Here is a 23,951-nt window from a genome sequence, read left to right as displayed (position 1 = left end):
GGAATAAATCTGTAATGTATCCTTTCGATGGGTTATCAAACTTTTCAAATATTTGTTATTCTGTTTCATTTCTAGCTCTTTCAGACCTGGCAAATCAGAGTGAAATATGATGTCCTATCCAATGTAACAAACTGGTGCACTTGGAATACTGAAGAATGTTTTTGAAGCAAAGTACATTGTATCATCACCAACATTACTCAGCACACACAGTATGAAGGGCAAGTACATTGTTGCAAGGTCACTTAATGCTGTAGTGAAAGCATGCGTGGAATTTATTTTGAAATGTATTTTTTTTTTAGTTCTATTCCATTTCTCTTCATAACAGCTCACCAATAAACATAAACAATATATCAAGGATATATCAGGACATAGTGCCCATTTTACAGGTTTTTTGTACACTACTCCTTTCTATTTCACTCAATTTCTAGTTTCCATTATATCAAATACATGTGCCTACATGTACACTATGTAGTCATGCTTTTTCCTTTTTTTTTGGGGGGGGGGGTGTATAATCAGGAAATCTTCTACAAAGAAGAGGATTTTGAGTGAAGATTCATCAGTGGAAATAATGGCAGTCTCCCAAACTTAAAATCACAATTTGAAAGAGGAAGAAGAAGAAGTAGGAGAAGAAGAAGAAGGAGAAGAAGAAGAAGAAAACAAACAAACAAACAAACAAAACTTTTCATCATTCACAGAAAGATGTTTTGTTTTCTCATTTTTTTTCAACCTAGGAACATACAATATGTACATGATGCTACATATATTTCCCACTGCTGCATGTAGGCACTCAAATGCCACATATTGTAAGTGCTGTCGACTGTGTTGGCCTGGTGAAAAGCCTCTGCAACAGGCAAAAGCTTATACAATAAAGTGAGAGCGAGTCACTGACATGCTGAGGCCTCATTGTAGGTAGAAGGGCCACTCATTCCCCCAGCTCCCGTCTACGAATAATCCTGGCATTAGCTGGTCAGCTGCAGCACAGATTCCAATTAGAGCTAGTGACCCTCTCTTTAACTTTCAATTCAAATTGTACAGCATTTATCCTAACACAAAACACCAAATCAAGTTCTACCCCGTTCTGAGTACGAGCTAAATCATCTTCTGACTTCCTCATGTTTTCTCGCAGAGGACAAGTCCTTTCATGCTTGTGGGGAAAAAAAGAAAAGAAAAGGGCTTTTTAAAGCTTGTATTATGTACATTACATGAGTGAAAATGCTATCATTTCACTACTCCTGCACTTTTTAACCATTTATTTATATGATATTAAGAAGACATGGTATCACATAAATGAATTATTAGGGAGAGGGAAGAAACCATTAATTCCGAGTGAAATGTACCATAACGGCATTACACTTCAGTCAGATTTACATAAAGCTGAATATTTTAATAAATATTTTATTGATTTGCCCTCAAAGATAACCAATGATATACCTGCTGCCAAAAGTTCATTTCTAGAATACTTATCTGTGCAAAGTCACTCCTCATCATTGTATTTTACTCCAACATCTGTTCATGAAATTATAAAATTTGCTACTGCCCTAAACCCATCAAAATCATGTGGGTCAGATGATGTATCTCCAATGGTTGTAAAGAGTTGTATACAGTCAATTGCTGATCCCTTGTGTGATATTTTCAACAAGTCTCTTTCACAAGGAATTGTTCCACAAAAATTGAAATTAGCAAATGTAATCCCTGTATTTAAAAAGAATGATAACAAATGTATAGAAAATTATAGACCAATTGCTTTGTTGCCCATTTTCTCAAAGATCCTTGAAAAAATTGTGTATAAAAGATTGGATGATTATCTTCAATCATATAGTGTTTTGATTCCACAACAATTTGGTTTTCGGAAAAAATGTTCCACGAGCATGGGTGTCTTGAATTTAGTGAATACCGTCATTAATGCTATTGATAGTGGCAGGTATTGTATTGGTATATTTTTAGATTTGTCAAAGGCTTTTGATACTATTGACCATTCGATACTCCTGTGTAAGCTTGAGCATTATGGTATGCGTGGGGTAGCTTTAGCTTGGTTTAAAGATTACTTGCAAAATAAACAGCAATATGTAACAGTAAATGGAGTTAAATCACAGTCGAGGCAAGTAACATGTGGTGTTCCACAGGGCTCAGTCCCAGGCCCTTTATTGTTCCTTATTTATATTAATGACATTATCAATTCATCTAGCTTGTTTACTTATTCGCTTTTTGCAGACGACACTTGCTTACTTGCTCATCACAACTAATTGTTACCCTTAATAAATTCTGTAAATGATGAAATTGGTAATATATTTGAATGGTTTTGTTGTAATAAACTATTATTGAATACTAGTAAATCTCAATATGTTGTATTTAGATTAAGAGGGGAAAGAATCCAAAATGATATTGTTCCACTGGTAATAGGCGGTAACCAGATTGAACGAAGCCATAGTGTGCGATTCCTAGGCGTTATAGTCGATGAATATTTATCATGGAAAGACCACGTCAGTTACGTCTGTACTAAAGTTTCTCGTAGTGTTGGTATCTTATCCAAGTTACGTCTCTATTTACCAAAAGAAACCTTAATTACTCTGTATAATGCCATAGTTATGCCTCATTTAATGTACTGTAATGTAGCTTGGGGAAATACTTATAAGACTCATATAGATAAGTTGATTGTTCTTCAGAAAAAAGCTGTAAGGTATATTACAAATTCAAACTATAGAAGTCCAAGTTTGCCATTATTTATTCAACTTCATATTTTGCCATTTGAAAAATCTGTTATCTTGAGTTGCTTGATTTTTATGTTTAAGACACAAGGTGATCTGAAATCTTTCATGAAGGATGCATTTGTGTTAAATTCTACCGTTCATGCTTATAATACGCGTAAAAGTAATCTCATTCATCAACCCTTTGCAAGAACTCAAACTGCCCAAAATTCATTCGTATATGTTTGTATTAGAGAATGGAATAATTTGCCATTGAGAATTAGGTCAGCCTCAACACTATCCAACTTTAAACGTACATGTCGCATCTATCTTGAGGGAAATTTGTAAAACAAGAATTGATCAGGGAAGCTGAATTTAAAAGTATAGTAAAATGGAAAGTATCTTTCTACAATTTCATGTGAACTACATGTATGTGCATGAGCGTTTTTGTGACACGTGTTTGTGTGATTGAATGTGTGTGTGTGTGTGCGTGTTTGAGTGTATGATATATCGTAAAATTCTGTGTTGTGCATATGGCGCACTTGTGTGAAAGGTGCATCCCGACATGGGGAATCTTTAAAAATAAAAAAATATGAATTTAAAAAATATTCAAAGAAAAGAGATTTCCGCTCAAATCTTCTGTGGGTTTATATATGTGTGTTTACACACAGGACATAGTGTGTACAAATGTATGTCGACTACATGCATACCACATCGAAAGAGAGAGCATAATGAATGGCTTTGCAGATTGGTAATTGCATTATGAAACTTCATATCAATATTTGCTATTAAGTGTGTGTTATCCGTTAATAATGTGTATTCTACAGAAGTGTGCCATATACACCACTTTAATATTTGATTTCGACATCTGTACGACTTGTGACACATTCAAGGTAGCAGGAAATTTTGCATGGATATGAACTTTATTTTTCATTCATCCTTTCTCCAGGATTACACGGAAACCACACCTATTTTGATTAAATTCTTATGACACAAGTTCAAGTTTGAATTCTATTTTCTACATCTACGGTAAATTCCCTTCATATACCGGTACTGTAAGTTGACTACATATGGTAATCCTTGAGACAGAGCTTTAGTGGGTATTCATAAACTATGTCGCTTCTAAATTCAACTGCATCGAACCCATCATAGAAAATAGAAGTACTGCCAGATATCACAAATTTCAAAATCTTTTTCTTTTCAAATAATCTTTACTTTCTAAATGAAAAGTAACATTGCCTTGGAACATTAATGAGAATGTATCATTGATGTATGTCTCAATGTTTTCTGGATGAGTGCAGCATAAGGTCAAGTGTCATTTTAATGCTGTATAGAAGATTTATTGGCATGAAGTTCTTCTGATACTTTTTTTTTCCATATTAACATACTTGCCAACATTTTCATTTGAGAAAGCGGTAGAATCCAGGATGCCTATGCGAGCAGCGCTAGCTTGAATGCTAATGAAATCTTTCAAAAGCGGTAGTCTACCGCCAAATGCGGTAGAGTTGGCAAGTATGTATTAATCTATTTATTTCTACTACTAAGACAACTATTACACAGATTTCTCAATAGGTGTGGTCATACTATGCAAAACTATGTGTATTTTCACTACTTGTTAGTGTTATTTTGCTCTGCATAGTAAGGGCAGTGTGACCACAAACTTCTCAAGAAGTTATCAGCGAAACTTCCTGCATGCACTCGGGAAGCACTCGGGAAGTGCTTCTCACAAAACTAGGCGTAGTTTTGTGCAGTGTGACCACATGCATTTGAAACGTTGAGAAGTTAGTGACTCCAAAAGTGATCCATTAATGTTGTTTATGCACATTGTACATTCTTTTGTATGCTGTTGTGCGTACACATTTTTTTTTTTTTCTGTGTGAGATCAAAGATACGGGTAGTTTCCTATCATCACTGAAACTACACATAGTGTTTATCTATGATGTGATCGAGTGCGCAAACTCCCAAAAGTTATCAGGAAGCATGCTATTGCTACGCATAGTTTTATGCAGTGTGACGGCAGCTTTTTACAGAAGGTGTCGAGTGGTATTTACCCAATTTTTTTGTTTTCAAAATTGATGTAAGGATAGATTGTCTGGATCTTCAAAAACTGTCACCAGTTTCACAATTCATTCTGCATTCCCTGAATCTACATATCAAAGTTTCAAGAAACCTCTTTATTACTGGTGGTACGTTCATAAAATGTTGTGACTAAAAGTCTACCCTACAAAATGTCTTGTGGCAGTTGCAGTTGCCATTCAATCACGGTACCAGGTCATCAGTACCACAAACTGTATTAGTATTACACCAGGGTTGTCCATAAAAGCCGGGTACCGGGTATTTTACCCGTCTATTCATTCAGTTGTTGCCGGCTATCGAATCAGCTGCCAGTGTTATTTTAAATTGGCTTTTATTGCACCACCTTACTTGTGAATTGTCTGTTTTCTGTTGTCAAGCATGCATGCGATATGGCCACATAAACACGGCGGTGATCGGTGATCGACGAGACGGTCGACAACTACAGTAGCTCGCAGCTAGTTCTCGATCTCGCCATCGGTGCTCCGCGCTCCGTCACGCGATCACTGCAGTATTTATAGTCTATATGGTGCATGCATGCAGTACACAGCTAGCTACAGAACGTCGAACAAACGTTTGACGCGCGCGCGCGAGCTTACACACGTAGCTAGCCTCCGTACTGTGTAGAGAATTACCGTACTAGTACGTATTGTATACGTACCGCGATCGCGAGCCCAGCCTAGCCACCTATAGCACCTATCGCGATGAGATGGAGGGGAAAAGGCCAAGGAAACGTCAGTCCCAGGCAACACTACAAGCATATTTTGCCCCGGCCCCCAAAACGAAATGCTCTGGTAAGTACTGTAAAACGAGGAATTTTCGCGTGCATTTTAATTTCGGTGAGAGCCAAAATTTTTGGTCTGCATACACATAGGTCTACTAGTACTAGGTTCTAGTAATACTAGATGCGGAGATCCGATACAATGCAGTACACTACAGTACGGTTCGCTGACTTGTATTGTACAGCTATACTACGTTGTACGTGTGCAGTGTATAGGATGGGGGGTTGGGTGTCCGGACACTTAAGACTCTCGCGTACTGACTTGCTTATTCTACTTTGAATACGCATTTACGCGCAGCTTCCTCACTGACATACAACTGTTTATGTAGGCGCGTCATTGTCAAACCAGACGAACTTTACAGTACGCGTCCGGTCCCACAACCTGTCCGGACATCACCCAATGACTGGGTCTACTGAGCAACCTAAATCAATTTAGTAGACCTAGTGCGCGATTAAGTTGTAAAACAAACAGTACTAGTACTATCCTAGCACCCTGTCACTCGGGATTTCTTTCAAAAGTCTCCCAATATATTAGGAACTTCAAAACAATCTAAAGAAACTAGTATACTATAGTACTAATAATCAAAATTCGGTAGGCCCTACTCATAAATTGGAATCGCTACTACGTACACTATTTACACTCTATTCTCTAGCTGTCTACGCCTACTGTATGCTGTCGATGATCATGCTGATACTTAGTACTAGAATGCACGCTTGCACTGCGCACGCACTGCAAAAGCTACGTACGTCCATGCTACTGAGTTCAGACTTCTTGATCTGAGCATCGACGATTTATCGTGCTAGTAGTATTGAAGCTCCGTGGTAGTATCTACTGTGATGACGGACGCGTATTGGGGCCGTACGTCCTTCCTCGCTAGCCGCCGGTGGCCGAGCCCGCGCGCGCACCCTACTGGTGCATGGATGGCTGGCAAACAGCCGGGCGCGCTGCTAGCTGAAACCCTCACTTTGCGGCTTGGGCAGCTCCCACTCTTGTAGTGGCGATGTTTGCGATGAATAGAGAAATCCGTGCTAACTTGAGTACTCGTACAGCACAATGTGCAAGGTGCGCTCAGGAGGAATGACCAATTTACCCCTTCCAAGCAATGGAACTGATCCAAATCGAGGACACTTGTCTTCTACTGCGTGTAGTACCGAGTACTACTACTCGAGTGTACAGTATTGGCACGTATACACACACAGCTTTCTTTCTTGAGTATTTTATTTCTCATGATAAATATATACAAAAATCATAGGCAATAACAAAGCTTCATCAAATAATGACATAATAATAAAATGAGAATATGTACATGTATATCATTTACAAAATTATGAACAAAGTAACAAGTACAAGCTTTCAAAAGAACATGAGAGAAGAGGAACTAAAGAAGCAAGGCTTGTAGGCATTAGTTCCTCGTCGGTTTAAATACAACTTAACTAAATTTAGCATAAATTGTGTATACATTTGATTTATGATATCAATATTTTTTTTCTTTCCAAACAGATGGTACACCTGTGCCAAGTTCCAAGAAGGGTGATCAAGAGTCCCCAGCTGTTCCCATTTCAGGGGTCAATAAAGATTCTTCCCTACCAATTCCGGACAGAAATGATCATCAAGACTCTCCCTCAGTGGACAGCTTGCAGGCTTGTAGTGATGAAAGGAATGTAAGCCACCAGCATGGACCACATGTAGAAGAAACTGTGCCAAGCTCAAGTGGTTGTAGTGATAAAGGAAACAAGGGCCGCCAACATGTAGCTCATGTAGAAGAGAATGTTATGCTTAGCACAATAGGAGAACACTTCAGTTTTGAGAAACAGAAGATTCACAGCTTTTATCACTGTAAAAAGTGTTCATCAATAAGCCAAGAGGAAGTGAACAGTCAGCGTTCTTTGAAATATAAGTTCAACCACAACTGGATATCAGACAAGGTAACATTTTGCTCTGAAACTGGCATTTATTGGCTTGTCTACAGTGAACAAGAACATGGAATGTACTGTGTATTATGCAGGAAACACAATTCCCAGAATGACAGAAACAAGAGCAAAATCTTCAATAAAGATGCTGCAACTAGATTTCGCAGGGAAGCACTGCAGGACCATGCTGCCAGCAAGCAACACCGATCGGCCGTAACGTCTGAGTTGATTAGCAGGGTGTCCGTCTTTCACCATGAATATGTGGAACAGAAAGAGAATGTGGATACTGTACTTTTCAATGCATTTTCTTCCTGCTATTTTTTAGCTAAGGAAGAGATTGCCAACCGGAAGATAATTCCACTGATAAGCTTTCTTCAGGTAGTAGGACTGAATATGAAATCGTTCCACCACACTTCACAAAGATCGGTACGTGAATTGTTCATATGTCTAGGTGAGACAATTAAGGAGATGGTAGTAACCAGAGTTGCAGAGGCTGGAATGTATGGTGTTTTGGTTGATGATACGACAGACATTGCTGTTATTGAACAGATGGTCACCTTTGTGAGCTATGTGAATCAGGAGACTGCATCAACACAAGTAGACTTCCTCTCTGTAACAAATGTCCTGGAGGATCCCGATAGTGAAGGTGCAAATGCTAAAGTCCTCTTCACAAAGCTAATGAAAGAGCTTGATAAATGTGACTTAGATGTGGCTGATTTCATGGGATTAGTCACGGATGGTGCCGCAGTTATGACTGGAGCAACTGGCGGATTGGCAGCATTAATCAAACAGGAAAACAAGGAAATGATATCTGTACACTGCATTTGCCACAGACTATCACTGGCTTGTACCAGATCCACTGATGAAACAAACTATCTGCCAGTTGTTGAGACAATCCTGCGCCAACTGTGGAAATTCTACGAGAATTCTCCGAAGAGAACAGCGCAGTTCATGAAGACCCAACTGGAGTATAAAGCTGCTGTTACACCGACTCTGATGGGTGAAGCCAAGAAACTTGTTGTGCGCAAAATCCGCAAGGCATGCAGAACAAGATGGTTATCGCTAGATCATTCGGTGCAGGGTGTTTTCCATGACTTCGCTCCTTTGCTGCTTTCTCTGAATCATTTCGCTGAGAAGGATGCAGTAGCGACTGGACTCTTGAAGAAGATGAAAACAGCCAAATTCCTTGGGGCAATTCACATCTTGAAGGAAGTTCTACCAATTCTATCAACATTGAGCAAGATCTTTCAGTATGGGACTGTCAACTATGCAAGAATAGGGCCTGCATTGTCAGCAGCGAAAGCTGCTTTGAGAGAGGTCCTTGATTCGGGACGTGTGCTAGCAGACATGAGAAAGGACTTAGCAGAAGATGGTCGGCTGTCGACATGTGAACTTCACCCAACCGAACACCAGTACAATGAGGTTTCATCGATGCTCCAGAAGTATGTTTCTGCACTTGAAGAGAACCTCGACCACCGGTTTAAAGAAGCATTACCGGTCCTACAGAGCTTCTCCATCTTTGACCCCATGTCTTGCTCTGAGGATTTGAGTTATGGTAGAGCTGAGATCAAAATCCTTGGAAAGCACTTCTTCCCAGATTGTACAGATTCTAGAAGAAAACTTGATGCCGAGTGGTGCAATTTCAAGTATGAGATGCTGCAATGGCAGAACAGAACTGAATTGAGAACAGCCAAGTCACCCACCGAATGGGTACTTGGTAGAATAATGAAGATGAAACAAACATACGCACATGTGTACCCCAAACTGTTCTACATAGCGCAAGTATGTGCCACGTTACCAGTATCAAATGCTTGGCCAGAGCGTGGTGTGAGTGCAATGAAAAGAATCAAGACACGGCTCAGGAGTCGACTTGGTAATGACATGCTCGAGGCCTTGATGCATATCAGCATAAATGGACCTGCCACTGATTCTCCTGAAGCTGCAGACATCATCAAGAAGGCAGTGAGAAGATGGAAGACCCAGGGCCCGAAAAGAAGAAGACTTCCTAATCCCAAGAAAAGATGTGCTTCCCCAACTCCTCTCATGGTCACTGTTGATGCCCAGGTACTCAGACATTTGTTTTGGTTTATAATTCATTATTACGGCACTTCATTCTCATTTCTGAAATGATCTATTTTCAAGAAATTTACTTCAAAATTTCATTTGCAAGGAATCAATCAAATGTTCAGGTACATAATTTATTTATGCAGTGTCATCCAAATCTATTTTGTACATTATAAGGCTGATATTTTAAATTTACTTTCAATTATCATAATGTAAGAAGTCTTGAATAGGAGAGTTAACATTTACTTACCTTTCAGTAGTTTCCCTGGTCAAAATACTGAACAGAAAATACACATTTGAGAGAATAAGGCATTCAATTGTATTTATTTTATTTTTGAATATACAAACTCCAGGTACAAACAGATGATCCAAATGACAGCATGGCTGATGACTGTGAAGCACTCGTAGTCGAAACCCAGGCAGACATTCACTTAGGACAGGCAGAAAGTGTCCAAGGAGGAAATTCCAGAGATCAGCTTGATATTGCTGAACAAGTTAACTCCACAGTCAGGGCACTTGATTTGCCAGAGAGTGATTCTTGTGGATCTGATTACGATTCAGATTCTGATGACTGCGATTTCTAGTCTGAATTATCTGTCAAATACACTCCACTCACAGTAAGTTAAATGGTAGCTTTACTTCATTGTGAAATTCCATTGATCATGTGTATCATGCACAATTATGGAATTGCCTTTTCCTGATGTTAATTCACAAGATGAGAGCAAAAGAAATTTATTGAAGAGATAGCAAAATGGAAAGCTTGTTAAACCATATCAGGGATTTAATGTTATTGTGTCATTGTCAGCTTAAAGAGAGCAACAAATAGTGACAGAATTATGAAGTGTTAAGGTCGGAAATGTTATATTCCTGTAACAGATTTTTAATAATAATTTTTTTAAAACTCAACATCACATGTCACACTGCATATGACAAATAAGAGGTTTACCACACACACTTCATCAGGAACTCCAGTGAAAGAAAACACTCTGTAAAAGCCATCTCAAGTTACTGAACTCTCATGATTTCATCACATTTATTGTGATTCTCAACTCATTCAAATTTTACTGTTTTGACATGTACATGTAAGATTACTGTTATGAACACATCCAAGTTACTGGATTTGTGAACTTATCAGACTTATAGTTGTTACTCTGACAAGTTAAGTATAAAAACGATCACAAATGCAAGAAACCAGAGTGAATGTAGTGCATGTACAGTTTACAATTTGCATAAGATGGCAGCTCATTTTAATTAGATGTCAAAGTCATTATCATTCCACCCTTGATGACTTTAACATTAAATAAAATGGGCTACCTATCTGTATAGCACATTTCAACTCATTTTATTAATGATAAACAATCACAGTCAGCTTATAAACCTAAATGTAATTGTATAACCTGCATCTTTCCAAAGCTTACTAACCAAAAATATGAACATTTACCCCCCCCCCCCACAAAAAAAAAATGAAATAAAATAAAAGGCTCAGAATATGCGGTCATTTAGTAAAATTTGCACTGCTAGAATCATTTCCAGCCCACCGAAAAACACAAAAACCCTGTAGCTTCAGGGGGGCTTTGCCCCCCTGCACCCCCCACAAGGGCCGCTGCCCCTTGACCCCGCTGGGGGCCTAGCGGCCCCCAGACCCCTGCTGACTTTGGTGCTGCCTATTCCAGTTAATTATCCTGCTGTTCTTGGACTTAGGGACAACCCTGATTACACACAAAATTTCTGAGTAGCAGTGACCAATGCTATACATTTTATTACAATAGTACATCTACTACATTGAGAAGTTAGTAATAAATGATATCTGGCAGTACTTCTATTTTCTATGATGGGTTCGATGCAGTTGAATTTAGAAGCGACATAGTTTATGAATACCCACTAAAGCTCTGTCTCAAGGATTACCATATGTAGTCAACTTACAGTACCGATATATGAAGGGAATTTACCGTAGATGTAGAAAATAGAATTCAAACTTGAACTTGTGTCATAAGAATTTAATCAAAATAGGTGTGGTTTCCATGTAATCCTGGAGAAAGGATGAATGAAAAATAAAGTTCATATCCATGCAAAATTTCCTGCTACATTGAATGTGTCACAAGTCGTACAGATGTCGAAATCAGATATTGAAGTGGTGTATATGGCACACTTCTGTAGAATACACATTATTAACAGATAACACACACTTAATAGCAAATATCAAGAGTCGAAGATGTGCTTTATAAATGAGTACAAGAAAAGCTTGGCAGTGGTTGCCAAGCCTGATATAATAGTAATGTATCTATAGACTTACCCCATCTCAGGAAATTGAATGCTATGCTATGCTATGTAATCTAGTACATTGGACCGATGTGTTGGCTCAGTGAGTAGAGCGGCTGCCCTCACAATCGGGAGGTCGTGGGTTCAAACCCCGGCCGCGTCATACCAAAAGACGTTAAAAGATGGGAGTTGCTGCTACCTTGTTTGCCGTTCAACAGTTGAAAAGGTTAGAGCAACGTCGATCTGGCGCTGCTCAGTGGCTGCCGGGCCCACGATCAATTGGGCAAAAAGAATTTCCTTTCTTGGACAATAAAATTTGGAGTTTCTATCCAAAACAATTATTATTATTATTATTAATTATTAATTATTATTATTATTATCTGAGAAATAATGAGCAATGACGTTGATTAGTATACCAGTAAATCTGCCTGTAGTTTGGTGGCCCTTGTACTAGGGGCAGAGTTGAGGGCTGACAGTATGACCTGCGACACATATTTAACAATGTAGGCCACCGAGGCCGAAGACCCTTGTAAAAAAGTTGTAGAGGCAGATTCATTCATCTATGATACTGTATATGCCATATATTTCGCGAGTCTAAATTTTCGCGAATCAAGAATTCAAGACAATTTCTCGATTGGTTAAATTCACGATCGTGGAGTCCTGTACTAAATGGAGAAGTTCACACGCGTAACACACATTCACATCGGGATCAGAGTCAATATTTTTGCGTACACGTGTCTTTGATTTTGCGAATAGCACCTGACTCGCGAAATTTACAAAAATAAAAACCTCGCGAAATATTTGGCGTATAATACAGTACATGAAGTATGATGATGAAGGGTGGGAAAAACTTCTGCCCTAAAATAACAGTAACACATTTCAAAACTCCTTAAACTAGGGTCTACACCCAATCGGAGTCTTACCCTAAAGTAAGACATATTACATGTAATTATGTATATATAATTGTATTGTAAATCAGCCTAGATTCTAGTTAATCCTAACCCATACTCATCACGTGCTCATTCATTGGATGAAATCTAACGTGCAAACATTTTATGTGAACTCAAAAATGAGAAGTAGAAAGCTCTAATGATCTAAGAGCCCTTACCTTACCAGTCTAGTCTATCGATTCGTTCTAGTATGAGCACTGATGAGTCGTGACTGCCTAGTCAAGTTATTTATAGTTAGTAGTTTTATAGACAACTGAATAATTCATAATCTGTTCACTGCTGCCTCAAACAAGGTGTAAACTTTAGGTTCCTATGTGTCTTTAATCTTTTTCTTTATGTGGGGTTTGCTCCCTCCCAGACCCCAAATATAATGTCAATTGCAGTGTGAAGGTGCATGTGAATCTTGTTGCAGACAGTTCCACGCAAGGGCGCCAAACCAAAAGAGAGAGCTGATGTGCCAACAGCAGCCGGCAATGTGGTGCAGTGCCGTGCATGCATGCAGTGCACAACGCAATGCAACGTGTATTATTCCTCACCAGCACCAGTTACGTGCCAGCGGACAGTACGCAAACTCCTCGCCGGAGTTCCAGGCATGAAACTCGCTGCAATAACCAATCCCGCTTGAAATCTATACCACAATACCTGACCATGAAAAATAGTTATTTTAGAGTCCAACATTGGGATAACACCAAAAATACGAAATCAGGCATACAACGATATCGGACAAGCAACTTACCTGTGATGATACGCTGCAGAAATTATCATCATAATGTAGATTACCGCTTATTTCCAGTCATTTCCGTGTTCCGAATGAGGACTGATCGCGGTGAGAGCAATTGTGTGTACATTTCGCAGAAACCGGAAGAAATTTACCCGTGTGGATATATAGATATCTGCTGCTCGGCTGGATCGTTAATTTTTGCGTGTCTGTCGATGCAATTCAAGCAGCAGCGAAATGAAATCACGTAGGTGGCGGTAGTCTAAACTGGACGTAGATGGCAGTCACAAATTCATGGAAAAGAAAATCCATGACTTTCCCTAACAAAACATTTTTTTTTTCTTTTTTTTAATTGAGATTGGCTGTTTGTGTGCGTTTGTGTTTCTGTGTGTTTCTGTGATTTCTATAAATGTATGGTAAAATGTAAATTCGATGTAAGAGCACTGTGACATCGTAGTGAAGGAGGTTTTTGTCTTGCAAACGAGATCCAGGGTCAATGTCTTACCCATTATTGTCATCATTGATGCAGTGACGGATCCAGAGGGGGGCGCAGCCGGCGCACGTCCCCCTTATTTTTCGTTAAAAACAAAAGAAATAAAAGAAAAAAAAATGAAATGAAGCCCGGAAGTGGCACCAGAAATATTAGTCACGCCCCCCTTTACAGAATTCCTGGATCCGCCCCTATTGATGTCATTGCACTTCCTATTACTCGTACGCGGGAAACGTGTATTAAAAACAAAAGGTTACTATTAACATGGATACTGTATATGTCTTTTTTTTTCTTTTTCTTTTTTTGCTTTTAACTATTCAAATACACACTCTCTAACATACGCAAAGATACATACAATACAAAGATACCTTACAATTGAGGAGGAGGGGGGGGGGGGGGGAAGAGACACAAAACCAACCCTGTTTATCAAAGTATAGGCCTACTTATGATTAAGATGATGAAAATACGAAATTCCATTATGTCCATTGTGTCCAAGCATATGGATTACACGTAATGTGAATAAAGCGGAATGAAACCCAAATAATCAAGTGAATTGAGTGAATGCATGGAATTATTAGGACACATCAGCAAAGTTTGACGAAAAGCGGATCATCCATCTGTTTACAAAATATGAGTCCTTTAAGTGACTGGACAGCCATCAGTGGATTGGAGGATCTACTGTGATGCCACGATGGACAACTATTTCAAGAAAATCTGAGATAATTCCAAGAAAATTTCATTTTTAAGAAAAGTACACAATATTGCAGTCCCTCGATTATCATTACGTATAGGTCCTACTGACATAGTATATATTATTAGCAGTCATTCCATTGCTTTCTGAAAGGTGTAAGTCAATACTGATATATTTGCTATCGGAAAGTGAAAATATGTTGCATTTCTTTATAATATCAAAGTGTTATCATAGTCTTTTTCATCCAGCTATGGCCGCACCAAAACTGAACAAATTCAATAACTTCTAAGCGCGTTGCCCGATTTTCCTCAAACTTCGCTGATGTGTGCTACTAATATTGTTGCATTTTCCTCATTTCACTCTCCTTTCAGTTGTGTGTCAAGTATGTGTCAAAGATCCTTTCCCAAATATATCAAGTCAACGCATTCAGTTCATTGAAAAACGTTCAGCGAGTTGGACTGTCCTCTAGAAACGATCGTGATACAATACAAATCTTCTGCATAGCTATATAATGTCTATATTGACCGAATAAAAGCCTGTGGGCAAATGAACAATAATCATCATTGGTATCCGATTAGAATCTGAAGACGTTTTCTTGTTTGTTTGTTTGTTTTTTGTATTTGTATTTCCAGGTTTATAGTAGATAGGATGCCTTAGAATGGAATAAAAAAAAGAACAAAAATTGTTGTACATTAACCAGTTTCAGTACAGTTTAAAGAGCAGTTTCATAAACATTAAAGTTGTTGCCATGTTTGTATAGTGATAGACTAAAATCAGTAGAACAGAATGATACAAGTTTCATACAAAGAAGAGATTTATGGAACTGTAAACCTTAGAATGTTGTTTTCTCCGCAAACGTAGACAGCAGTGGCGAGGATGTCATCACATAGTTTGGTCTAAAAAAAAAAAAAATTACAAAAATCATGTTTTTTTCGATTATTTCATAACTACAACCTTTAACGCCACTTGAATACGATGTGGCTTCCCTTCCCGGAAAGAAGTACCAGCAAAAATACAAAATTACTATTGGGGTTGGGGGGGGGGGCAGTAGGAGAGAGAGGGAGAGAGGGAGAGAGAAGAGAGAGGGAGTGAGGGCATAGAGGGAGGGGATTCTCTGCCTTGAGAGTCAAAGAGTATACAATTATAATTAACATGCTGACGTGATAATAGAAGTAAATAGACAGGCATTAAGAGAGAAGGGTGGAGAGAAAGACGGAAAATATATCTACAGACACGTTACAAGGACAATTATAGGCAGTGATAGGGATAGACTCTTTCAAGCGAGCTTCAACACGGTCATGACAGAACTGAAAACTAAGGGGCTCTTCGGCTATTCTTCAGCTTCCGGTGATCGACACTTGTTACAAACTGATTGGTTGAGACAGGATTAACATACTATGGATCAGTGGAATTATGGATATCCTATGTCGAGTTTAGCTGCGACGTTGAATGGGCCCTATAGCCACACGACCACACTTATTCCCTAAACCACACGGTTTATCGTTTTGTCTGTTAGTGCGTATCGTCTCCGACCATGTCAGCTTTCCTTTGTTATTTCCTAAAACCCTGGCCAGTTTGGTTGCTTGGCTGAAAGAAGCTTTGCGTATAGTGATTTACTGAACCGTGAGCCCGAGGGCTGATTTTCTTTTTTTTTTTCAACGAAGTGGGAGCACAATATGATACGCTTCAGAGAAATCAGAGCCTTCACTTTTGCTTCGCCAGTCTGTTTTCTGTTGGTTGCACATGCATGAGGACCACTCTCTTTTCACCAACACATACACGTGTACAATCTCAATCAGCCGGACCTACCAGTATACTGCAGGAGAGACGCTTGTATACTATATTGCACATTATTTTATTATGCCGTGGCTATATCAAAATTAATGATCATAGACAGTATACCAAGAACCCGAGGGATAGTCAAAATTGTCGCCACCTATTAACATAATCGAAAGAGAAAGCTAAGGGGAGTGTACATTCTGTGAGGTCATCGGCAGCCAAAGACAACCCTCGATCACACCGGAACCAGGTTTGCAGTAAGTAGTGATCATGTTTCATTGTTTCATAGTTGTGTCCAATTGTATATTTTGTTATGATTTATCGAATTTATACTGTCGAAGACGAATAGGGGAAAAAGTTATCATTTGGTTCAATAAGTTAATTATTCACATCCATCTGTTCACCTGGCTGCCGATCCCTCGAGCCCCCATCTGTGGGCGCCATTCGTCAGCCGGTATCACGGTTGGTGGACTGTGTGGAATGGTACTTGGTACTTGGTAGTGCTCCTTCAAAAGACCCCAAGCGGAGTTTAAACTGGAGGTGGCGGCAAAGAGTGGGCTCATTTTGGGAAAACATATTTTGAAGCAGCAGTCTTAAAGGTGGCTGAGTTCTTAAAGGAGACCTCCGGGTGATTCTCATATTTTTACATTTGTACAACTATAAATTAGTTATACTGAGGACAGAGTTTCAGAATTTGTGATAACTGAGATGAAGAATAAGAATATTTTCAAAAAATAGAACAAATTGCAATGAACAAGGATGATGACATGAGAAGGTTCACATAAGATTCATGGGGGGGAAAAGATAGGCAGTGTTAGATTCCATAGACAATACCGCCTTGGCTTGCGATTTGAACTCGCAAGCAAGCGGTATTGTTATGGAATTACACTGCTATCATTTCTGAAATATGTGAACCTTCTATGTCATCATCCTTGTTCAGTGTAATTTGTTTAAGGTTTTTCAAAGTATTGTTTCTCTGCTCAAGAACCACAATAAATTCCACAATTCTATACAGGGAGTTGTCGATTTATGTACTACATGATGTGAAATTATGAAAATCGTCTGGAATGTCCATTTAACTTGAGAGATTACACTTTGAGAAAGGCTATTCCATGTCCTTGTGGTTCGAGAGAAGAAAGAGTTCCTGTGTATAATGGTATCAGAGGAGAACAAAAATTAATGATTTATGTTCGGCTCATATTGCACTTGTTCCATTATGTCTGTGTTTGTCTATGTGGTTCTTTCATAATATCTTTTCCGCTATGCCTATGATATGATTGTTTGCATATCTTTGCGTCTGAAAGGGTGTGCGCAGTTCTGGTCGAGGTGAGGATTTAGCTTTTAACGTTTTGCGAGATATTCAGAAACCACTCTATGAGATGTCAAAGAACATGCAATTCTAAGGGGTATCAAAAGTTTATTTGATGAAAATCAGTTTTGAAGTGGCCGAGATATCCAAAAACAAGGTGAAACAAAGAGATCCTAATAGAGGGGGCCTGTAGTCTTTTATTATTATCACTTATTTGGATATCTCAGCCATTTGAAAACCAATTTTCCCCAAATAAACGTTGAATCCTTCTTAAAATTACAATATGCTCTTTCATATTTCATAAGAGGTTTCTCATTATCTCACTTAGGAATGTAAAAAACATGAATCCCCACCTCAACCAGTACTGTACAGCCCCTTTAATGACAATCGCCAAAGATAATTCGGTTATCAGAAATTTGTTTAAGCCATCGATTTCTTTAAGCGCTGAATACCTCTTACTACTATTTTTTTTTTTTTTTTTGGGGGGGGGGGTACTTTTCAAACTATGTTCTGAAACAAGGCAATACAGATTGTTGGACTCCGGAATACTACTGTAGTATTGCATACTAGTATTCAGAGCATACAGAGCATTTAAAGAATATCATTAGAAAGAAAAAAATATGTGAAGGTGTTTTTTATTTTTCTTCCTGTATCATGTCACAGAAGTTTGCGATGATGAATATTCGTGTCCTTTGATTCATAATAGGAAGATAATCTTGATTTGCAGGTCAGCCTGCCCGCATTTTCACACAAGAACATCAGGACTGGAAACGAGGCGCCGTGGTATATACCATCGAAAGATGCGGATAACAGTGTTGACATGCGCCATCCTGTGGTGCGGTATTGTCAGCGTCATCGACTGCGTTGATGCCGTGAATGAAGACAACGACATCGCTGATCTGACAGACATGTGTCCGGTCGAAGAAGAAATAGAAGAAGATGAAAAGACTTGCGGGGGTAACTTAATTAAACAAGAAAAAGACTTTAACGCAAATGAGTGATTTTTACGTACATCTTCCTACGATGAAAAGTTATCAAAATATTTAGACGTAGAGGGGTTTGAAGTTCACGTGTGGTGCACACACATAGGCCATCCAGGATTGATAACTTGGTCAGAGGATAAGGGTTAACACATATTTGAGGTGGCAGCACAATTTACTGCTATTTGTTTTATCAATGTTGTAAGCGAGAGGCAAACTTGATAAGAGATCATCATACAGCAACACTCTGCAACGAAATTATATTTCCAGGCTCATGCATATTGGCAGGATGCTTTCGCTTATAATAGTGAATGGTCACGAGTGCGATGGAACAAGATTTCGCACGAGGTGAAAGATAGAGGCGGTCTATTCAACGAGGCGAGTAGATGTTGCAGAGTTTCATCATTACATCATGTACACTTTTTCAATGCCTTCGTTTACATCTCTCTGATGGAAATCACGAAAAACCACCCAAACTTATGTGTATTATGGCCAAAGAGATTTTGGTACACGTATTGGCATATTTTTACGTCTTTTGTTTCCATATAGACGTGTCTGTGTTGCATAATATTTTGATACCCCTTCTGTACGTTCTATTTGTTTTGTTTCTTTTCTTCCTTTAAAATATCTGTATCAATCTCGATTCCTTCTCCCACTGCCTTTCTTTCACTCTATCTATCTATCTATCTATCTATCTATCTATCTATCTATCTATCTATCTATCTATCTATCTTTTTTTTTTCTATCTCCAACCATCGGGTTCCCCAGTCCCAGAACACCCCTGCGACTCGAATCCATGCCAGAACGGCGGTACGTGTTATGAAAAGTTCAGCAGCTTGGTGTACTACAGATGTTTCTGCACACCAGAATGGATTGGACTCTTTTGTGAAACAGGCATGTAAATTACTATAAGATCTTTCATAATTACTGTATGTAAAATCAAGACGGCATGCAGTGAGGGAGGAGATTGTGAAAAGGAAATATCTATGGAAGAAGAAACCGCATTATCAGAGAGAAGACTCAGAAGAGAACGTGAAAGGGAGAAAGAAATACAGAATTGTCCTCTTCATTTTATTTTCTGCGCAAGCTGAATAAAGTGGTGTGTCACTGTGCGTGCGTGCGTGTGTATGTGTGTTTAAAATGCTCAGTGCTAAATTGTATGTCGATATTGCGATTGTATCACATAATATTATCTTATCCTATTTGAATCTCTAAGTCGACAGTAAATAAAAACATCAGAAAAACCCACATACTATACACTTCGTGATTATAATATCTTTTTATAATATCAATATATTTTCTGTTCGTGGTATACTCGAGATCAGTTGCTGGACTCTATTTGATACTTGTATCACTCTTTTGTCTCCATGGAAACAGAGGCGAGAAATACTTGACGACCAACTGACCGATTATTAACCACAATAATGTTTACACGGGAAGTGTTTTCAATATCAAATTGAATATTAAAGATAGAATGCATGGTTTATCTCCATCTTTTTACATCATTCATTGGATCCTGCTAAGTTCAGTCATGCAATCTATATCGTCATCAATAGATACCCAATATTTATTTCATAATTGCTATTGTGAAGAAAATGCCTTTAATAGATTAAGATTGTGATGCCTAAAGTTATGCTCGATCAAAAATGAAAGAAAAGACCCTATATCTATAATACTTAATAATTATAAAAGAATCCCGTTCTGAATGTGAGTCGTCAAATATACTTAGTCAAGATATCGGTTCAGGCTTTGTTTGCTTTTTGGTTGTTTTTTTTTCCTGCTAAATTCTATAGACTTTAAAGGGGAAATTCAGTCCAAATATAAGTTATTCTGATAAGAAAGAGCAAAGTATTACGAGTTCAACGGTAAAATTTTGATCGAAATCTGGTGAAAAATAAGGAAGTTATGACATTTTGAAGTTTTGCTAATTTTTCAGGAAACAGTTCTTGAACGGTTAATATGAATATGCAAATGGCAAAGTGAACATGTCATTTCCTCACAACTTGCCATATAGTTTGAACAGAAAAATTTGAAATTTCCCGTTTTGTTTTGTTTTGTTGTTGTTGTTGTTGTTGTTGTTTTGTTTTGTTTTGTTAAACGCGATTATGCCAGAGGCTCAAATCCTGGTATGTCTAACTGATTGCTATTCTGAAGTTATTGAACCAGGAATAATATCATGTTTCAGACTTCAATGACAGAAACATTGAATTTTCATCATTTTTTTATACACGATCACAAAAATTGAAAATTGTGAGGTTATGACAGGGTCAGCTCACTCATTTGCATATTCATATCCACTGTACAAAATGTTTTGCAGAAATTAGCAAACTTCAAAATTTCATACCTTCCTTATTTTTCATCCAATTTCAGTCAAATTTTTACCGTTGAACTCGTAAGATTTTGCCCTTTTTTTATCAGACTAACTAATTTTTGAGGGCTGGATTTCCTCTTTAAGCATTGCAACTCCGTCTCTGCATTTTTTAAACATTCAGTGCATTCAAATCTCCTGCAGATGACGAATCATAACGATATCTAAATTTATTGGTGATTCATTTTAATTTCCCACATGTTTATTGACAAGGATGTTGTTTCATGTCTTGTTTATCTGGTCTTTTTCGTCCTGTTGGTTCCCCAGGCGTCGAAAGTATACATTTTATGAAAAATACTTGAATGTGAAATCTTAAGTGCACCACTTGACGCTGAAGTTGACATCCATGATATAAGTTAACTCAAACAAAATAGAGAATGGAAAACGGTTTAATCAAAGTTAGATATGATAATATATAAAGCAAATACAAAGTATATATATATACAGGGGAAGTGGTGGTAAATTGTATCACCACCTCACGACCCTCATTTACAGCTTGATTGACGAAATGTAATTGATATGGTCGATATTTCGGCAGCACTGCGAAATTAGCAATACAAATCATTGTTAGAAGGTTAAAGCAATTTAATAATGATAACTTATGATGTGCAGGACATAAATCACACTTTCGTGGTTTATTTCAGTTGTAGAAATTTCGCGTTTTTAAAGATCAGTGTGAGAATCTTGAGACTCTTGCGAGAAATATCCTGTTCTACTTTGGAGATGTGGTTTCCAGCGACATCACCACTCATTTGCTATGAACATAAAAACTCGCAACTCTCATAGCTTTCTTATTCTGTTTCCGAGTCTAATCAAACTTCTTCCGCTTTGTTTATTTTAGTTTATGCTATATATATTAATGTCAACTTGGACACGGAGTGGCATTGCACTTTCAGCAATTTGATTTCATTGTATGAATATAAATTCAGAATGTAATTGATTTATATCCATTGTTTTGTAATGCATCAGGAAAAGTTGCAGCGGTGGGGGGGGGGGTGTTACCAATCATAAAACATAATTATTGTGATACGCCTTTGTGACGTGCACATTTTTAAAGCAGAATCTACTTTGAGAAATGAATACAACTTTAACGATTTTTTTTTTTACATTTTCGTTCTTGTTTCAGTTGCCACAACCAGAAAACCACCACGACCTCAATACAAGGGTCGCTATATTCCCTGCTTCACGAACAAATTCACTGACGATGGAATTTGTTTTGACGGTAATACATTGTTTGTCGTTCGTTTGTATATTTTGTCATTATGAAAAGTACTATAGGTACAGATGTTGCTTGGCTGCATTCGATGTAAATCTAGATGAAATGTCTTGATCTTTCATATAAATTGAACCAATTTCTATGAGGGACTATTTCGACACAACTACTAAAATTAATATGTCAATATACTTCAATGTTGATGCTTAAAGGAATGGTATTGGTGAAGATGAGGACTTTAACTTTTAACTTTTTTTTTTTTGCGAAATGCTAAGAAACCACTTTTGAAAGATTACAGATCGACCATACCGTTCTAGAGATATTCTAAGTTTCTTTGATGAAAATCAGCTGCGAAATGGCTGAGATGTCTAAAAACAAAGTTAAACAAAGCAATGCCAAGAAAAGGTGTGTCCCACCTTTGGGGTTGCTTTGATTTGGATAGCTCAGCCATTTTAAAAACCAATTTTCATCAAATAAACATTGAATTCCTCTTGGAATAACATGCTCTTTTACATTTCATAGGAGGGTTCTCATTATCTCACACACACAAAAAAAAATAAATAAATAAAAATGTTAGAAACTTGATGGAGTCAGCCTGATCTCAACCAAAACTATTATACAATCCCTTTAATGTCACGTGATTCAAAGAGTAGATGCAAGAGCAATGTAATGCTCAGATGGAGTGTCAAAACCAACCCGACAGCCATTCCTTTTTTATAAATGTACTTGTATTCATTGACTTTTACTCTCAAAACAGGGAATTTACAATTAGTTTGTGACTGTGTTTAACGACACGGTATGGGGTGGAATCATCCAATCTCTTAATGTCTTTGACTGTTAAAAACATGCACTTCTCGCTTGACCAGAAAAAAAGAAAAGAAATATCTATAAAATAACAAAGATTTAGACAACAAGTTAAAGATCGCGAAAAAGACACTATCTTCATCTATCATATTAACATAGAGCAGCAAAGTTACAGGAAGATAAATTATGTCTATTACTGTATTTGGGAAAACACTGAAAATAAAACTTCAAGAAGTAGAAAATTGTTTTGTGTACAATAGACAAATCAAGTAAGTCGTGTAAATCAAAATCATTCAATCATTTATTATACTGTCACCATGTGATACCACTGCAATGAATATTTAACATGCCATTATTTGTAGATTTTTTTTTTCACATCTGATATTTCAGGTTATATTTTTTATTCAGATTAATTGTTTTGTGGATATGAATAATTCTTTCTTGTTATACTGTTTCGAGCATCTATACCAATTACTAATTCAACATATTTGTTTTCTGATTTTCCCCACAGATTTATACGATGTCTGACATAACAAAATATAACTGAAGACGCATGTTAGAGGAGGATTAAAAACCACAACAACAACACAGGACTCTCACCGAACTAGAATCCTCGAGAGAGACGGAGAGATCATCCACTGCTCTCGGGTGGCAAAGATGAACTATTCCCAGCATTCTCAGAAAAGAGATAACAGTGATATTTGTCGGAGTATACTCGTATCATTTATAACTTTTTGATTATCATTGCATTTTGAGTGTAGTGGCATCATCCGGTTACATTTATAAGCGTTGTCATTCTCACGCCATTTACATGTACACTTTGCATCAGTCGTGAACCAAAAGCGATTTTAGGGATTACTTAGTACTTACCGTCGTG

General features: G+C 37.9%; 2 protein-coding genes across 2 annotated transcripts; both read left to right on the top strand.

Annotated features, from left to right (window-relative positions):
- The first annotated feature begins 7,917 nt into the window (after positions 1 to 7,917).
- LOC140235429 (zinc finger protein 862-like) lies at positions 7,918 to 13,347 on the top strand. Its single transcript, XM_072315456.1, has 3 exons — positions 7,918 to 9,513; positions 9,867 to 10,019; positions 13,135 to 13,347. The coding sequence occupies exons 1-3, from the start codon at positions 7,918 to 7,920 to the stop codon at positions 13,345 to 13,347; spliced, it is 1,962 nt and encodes a 653-aa protein (XP_072171557.1).
- Positions 13,348 to 18,465: 5,118 nt separating this feature from the next.
- Positions 18,466 to 23,679, top strand: LOC140234673 (uncharacterized). Its single transcript, XM_072314707.1, has 4 exons — positions 18,466 to 18,666; positions 19,458 to 19,583; positions 22,184 to 22,279; positions 23,586 to 23,679. The coding sequence occupies exons 1-4, from the start codon at positions 18,510 to 18,512 to the stop codon at positions 23,600 to 23,602; spliced, it is 396 nt and encodes a 131-aa protein (XP_072170808.1). The 5' UTR covers positions 18,466 to 18,509; the 3' UTR covers positions 23,603 to 23,679.
- The last annotated feature ends 272 nt before the right edge of the window (positions 23,680 to 23,951 follow it).

Source organism: Diadema setosum, chromosome 11, assembly GCF_964275005.1.
Source record: "Diadema setosum chromosome 11, eeDiaSeto1, whole genome shotgun sequence".
Taxonomy (NCBI): Eukaryota; Metazoa; Echinodermata; class Echinoidea; order Diadematoida; family Diadematidae; genus Diadema; species Diadema setosum.
The sequence above is the reverse complement of the archived record's forward strand: the minus strand, read 5'-3'. Positions and strand labels throughout refer to the sequence as shown.

Coding starts and splice junctions, on each gene's coding strand:
- LOC140234673 (XM_072314707.1), top strand. CDS start 18,510: ATGCGGATAACAGTGTTGACATGCGCCATCCTGTGGTGCGGTATTGTC. Junction 18,667..19,457: donor AGATGAAAAGACTTGCGGGG/GTAACTTAATTA, acceptor CGGGTTCCCCAG/TCCCAGAACACCCCTGCGAC. Junction 19,584..22,183: donor TGGACTCTTTTGTGAAACAG/GCATGTAAATTA, acceptor TTCTTGTTTCAG/TTGCCACAACCAGAAAACCA.
- LOC140235429 (XM_072315456.1), top strand. CDS start 7,918: ATGGTAGTAACCAGAGTTGCAGAGGCTGGAATGTATGGTGTTTTGGTT. Junction 9,514..9,866: donor TGGTCACTGTTGATGCCCAG/GTACTCAGACAT, acceptor TACAAACTCCAG/GTACAAACAGATGATCCAAA. Junction 10,020..13,134: donor CTGAACAAGTTAACTCCACA/GTCAGGGCACTT, acceptor ATCTTGTTGCAG/ACAGTTCCACGCAAGGGCGC.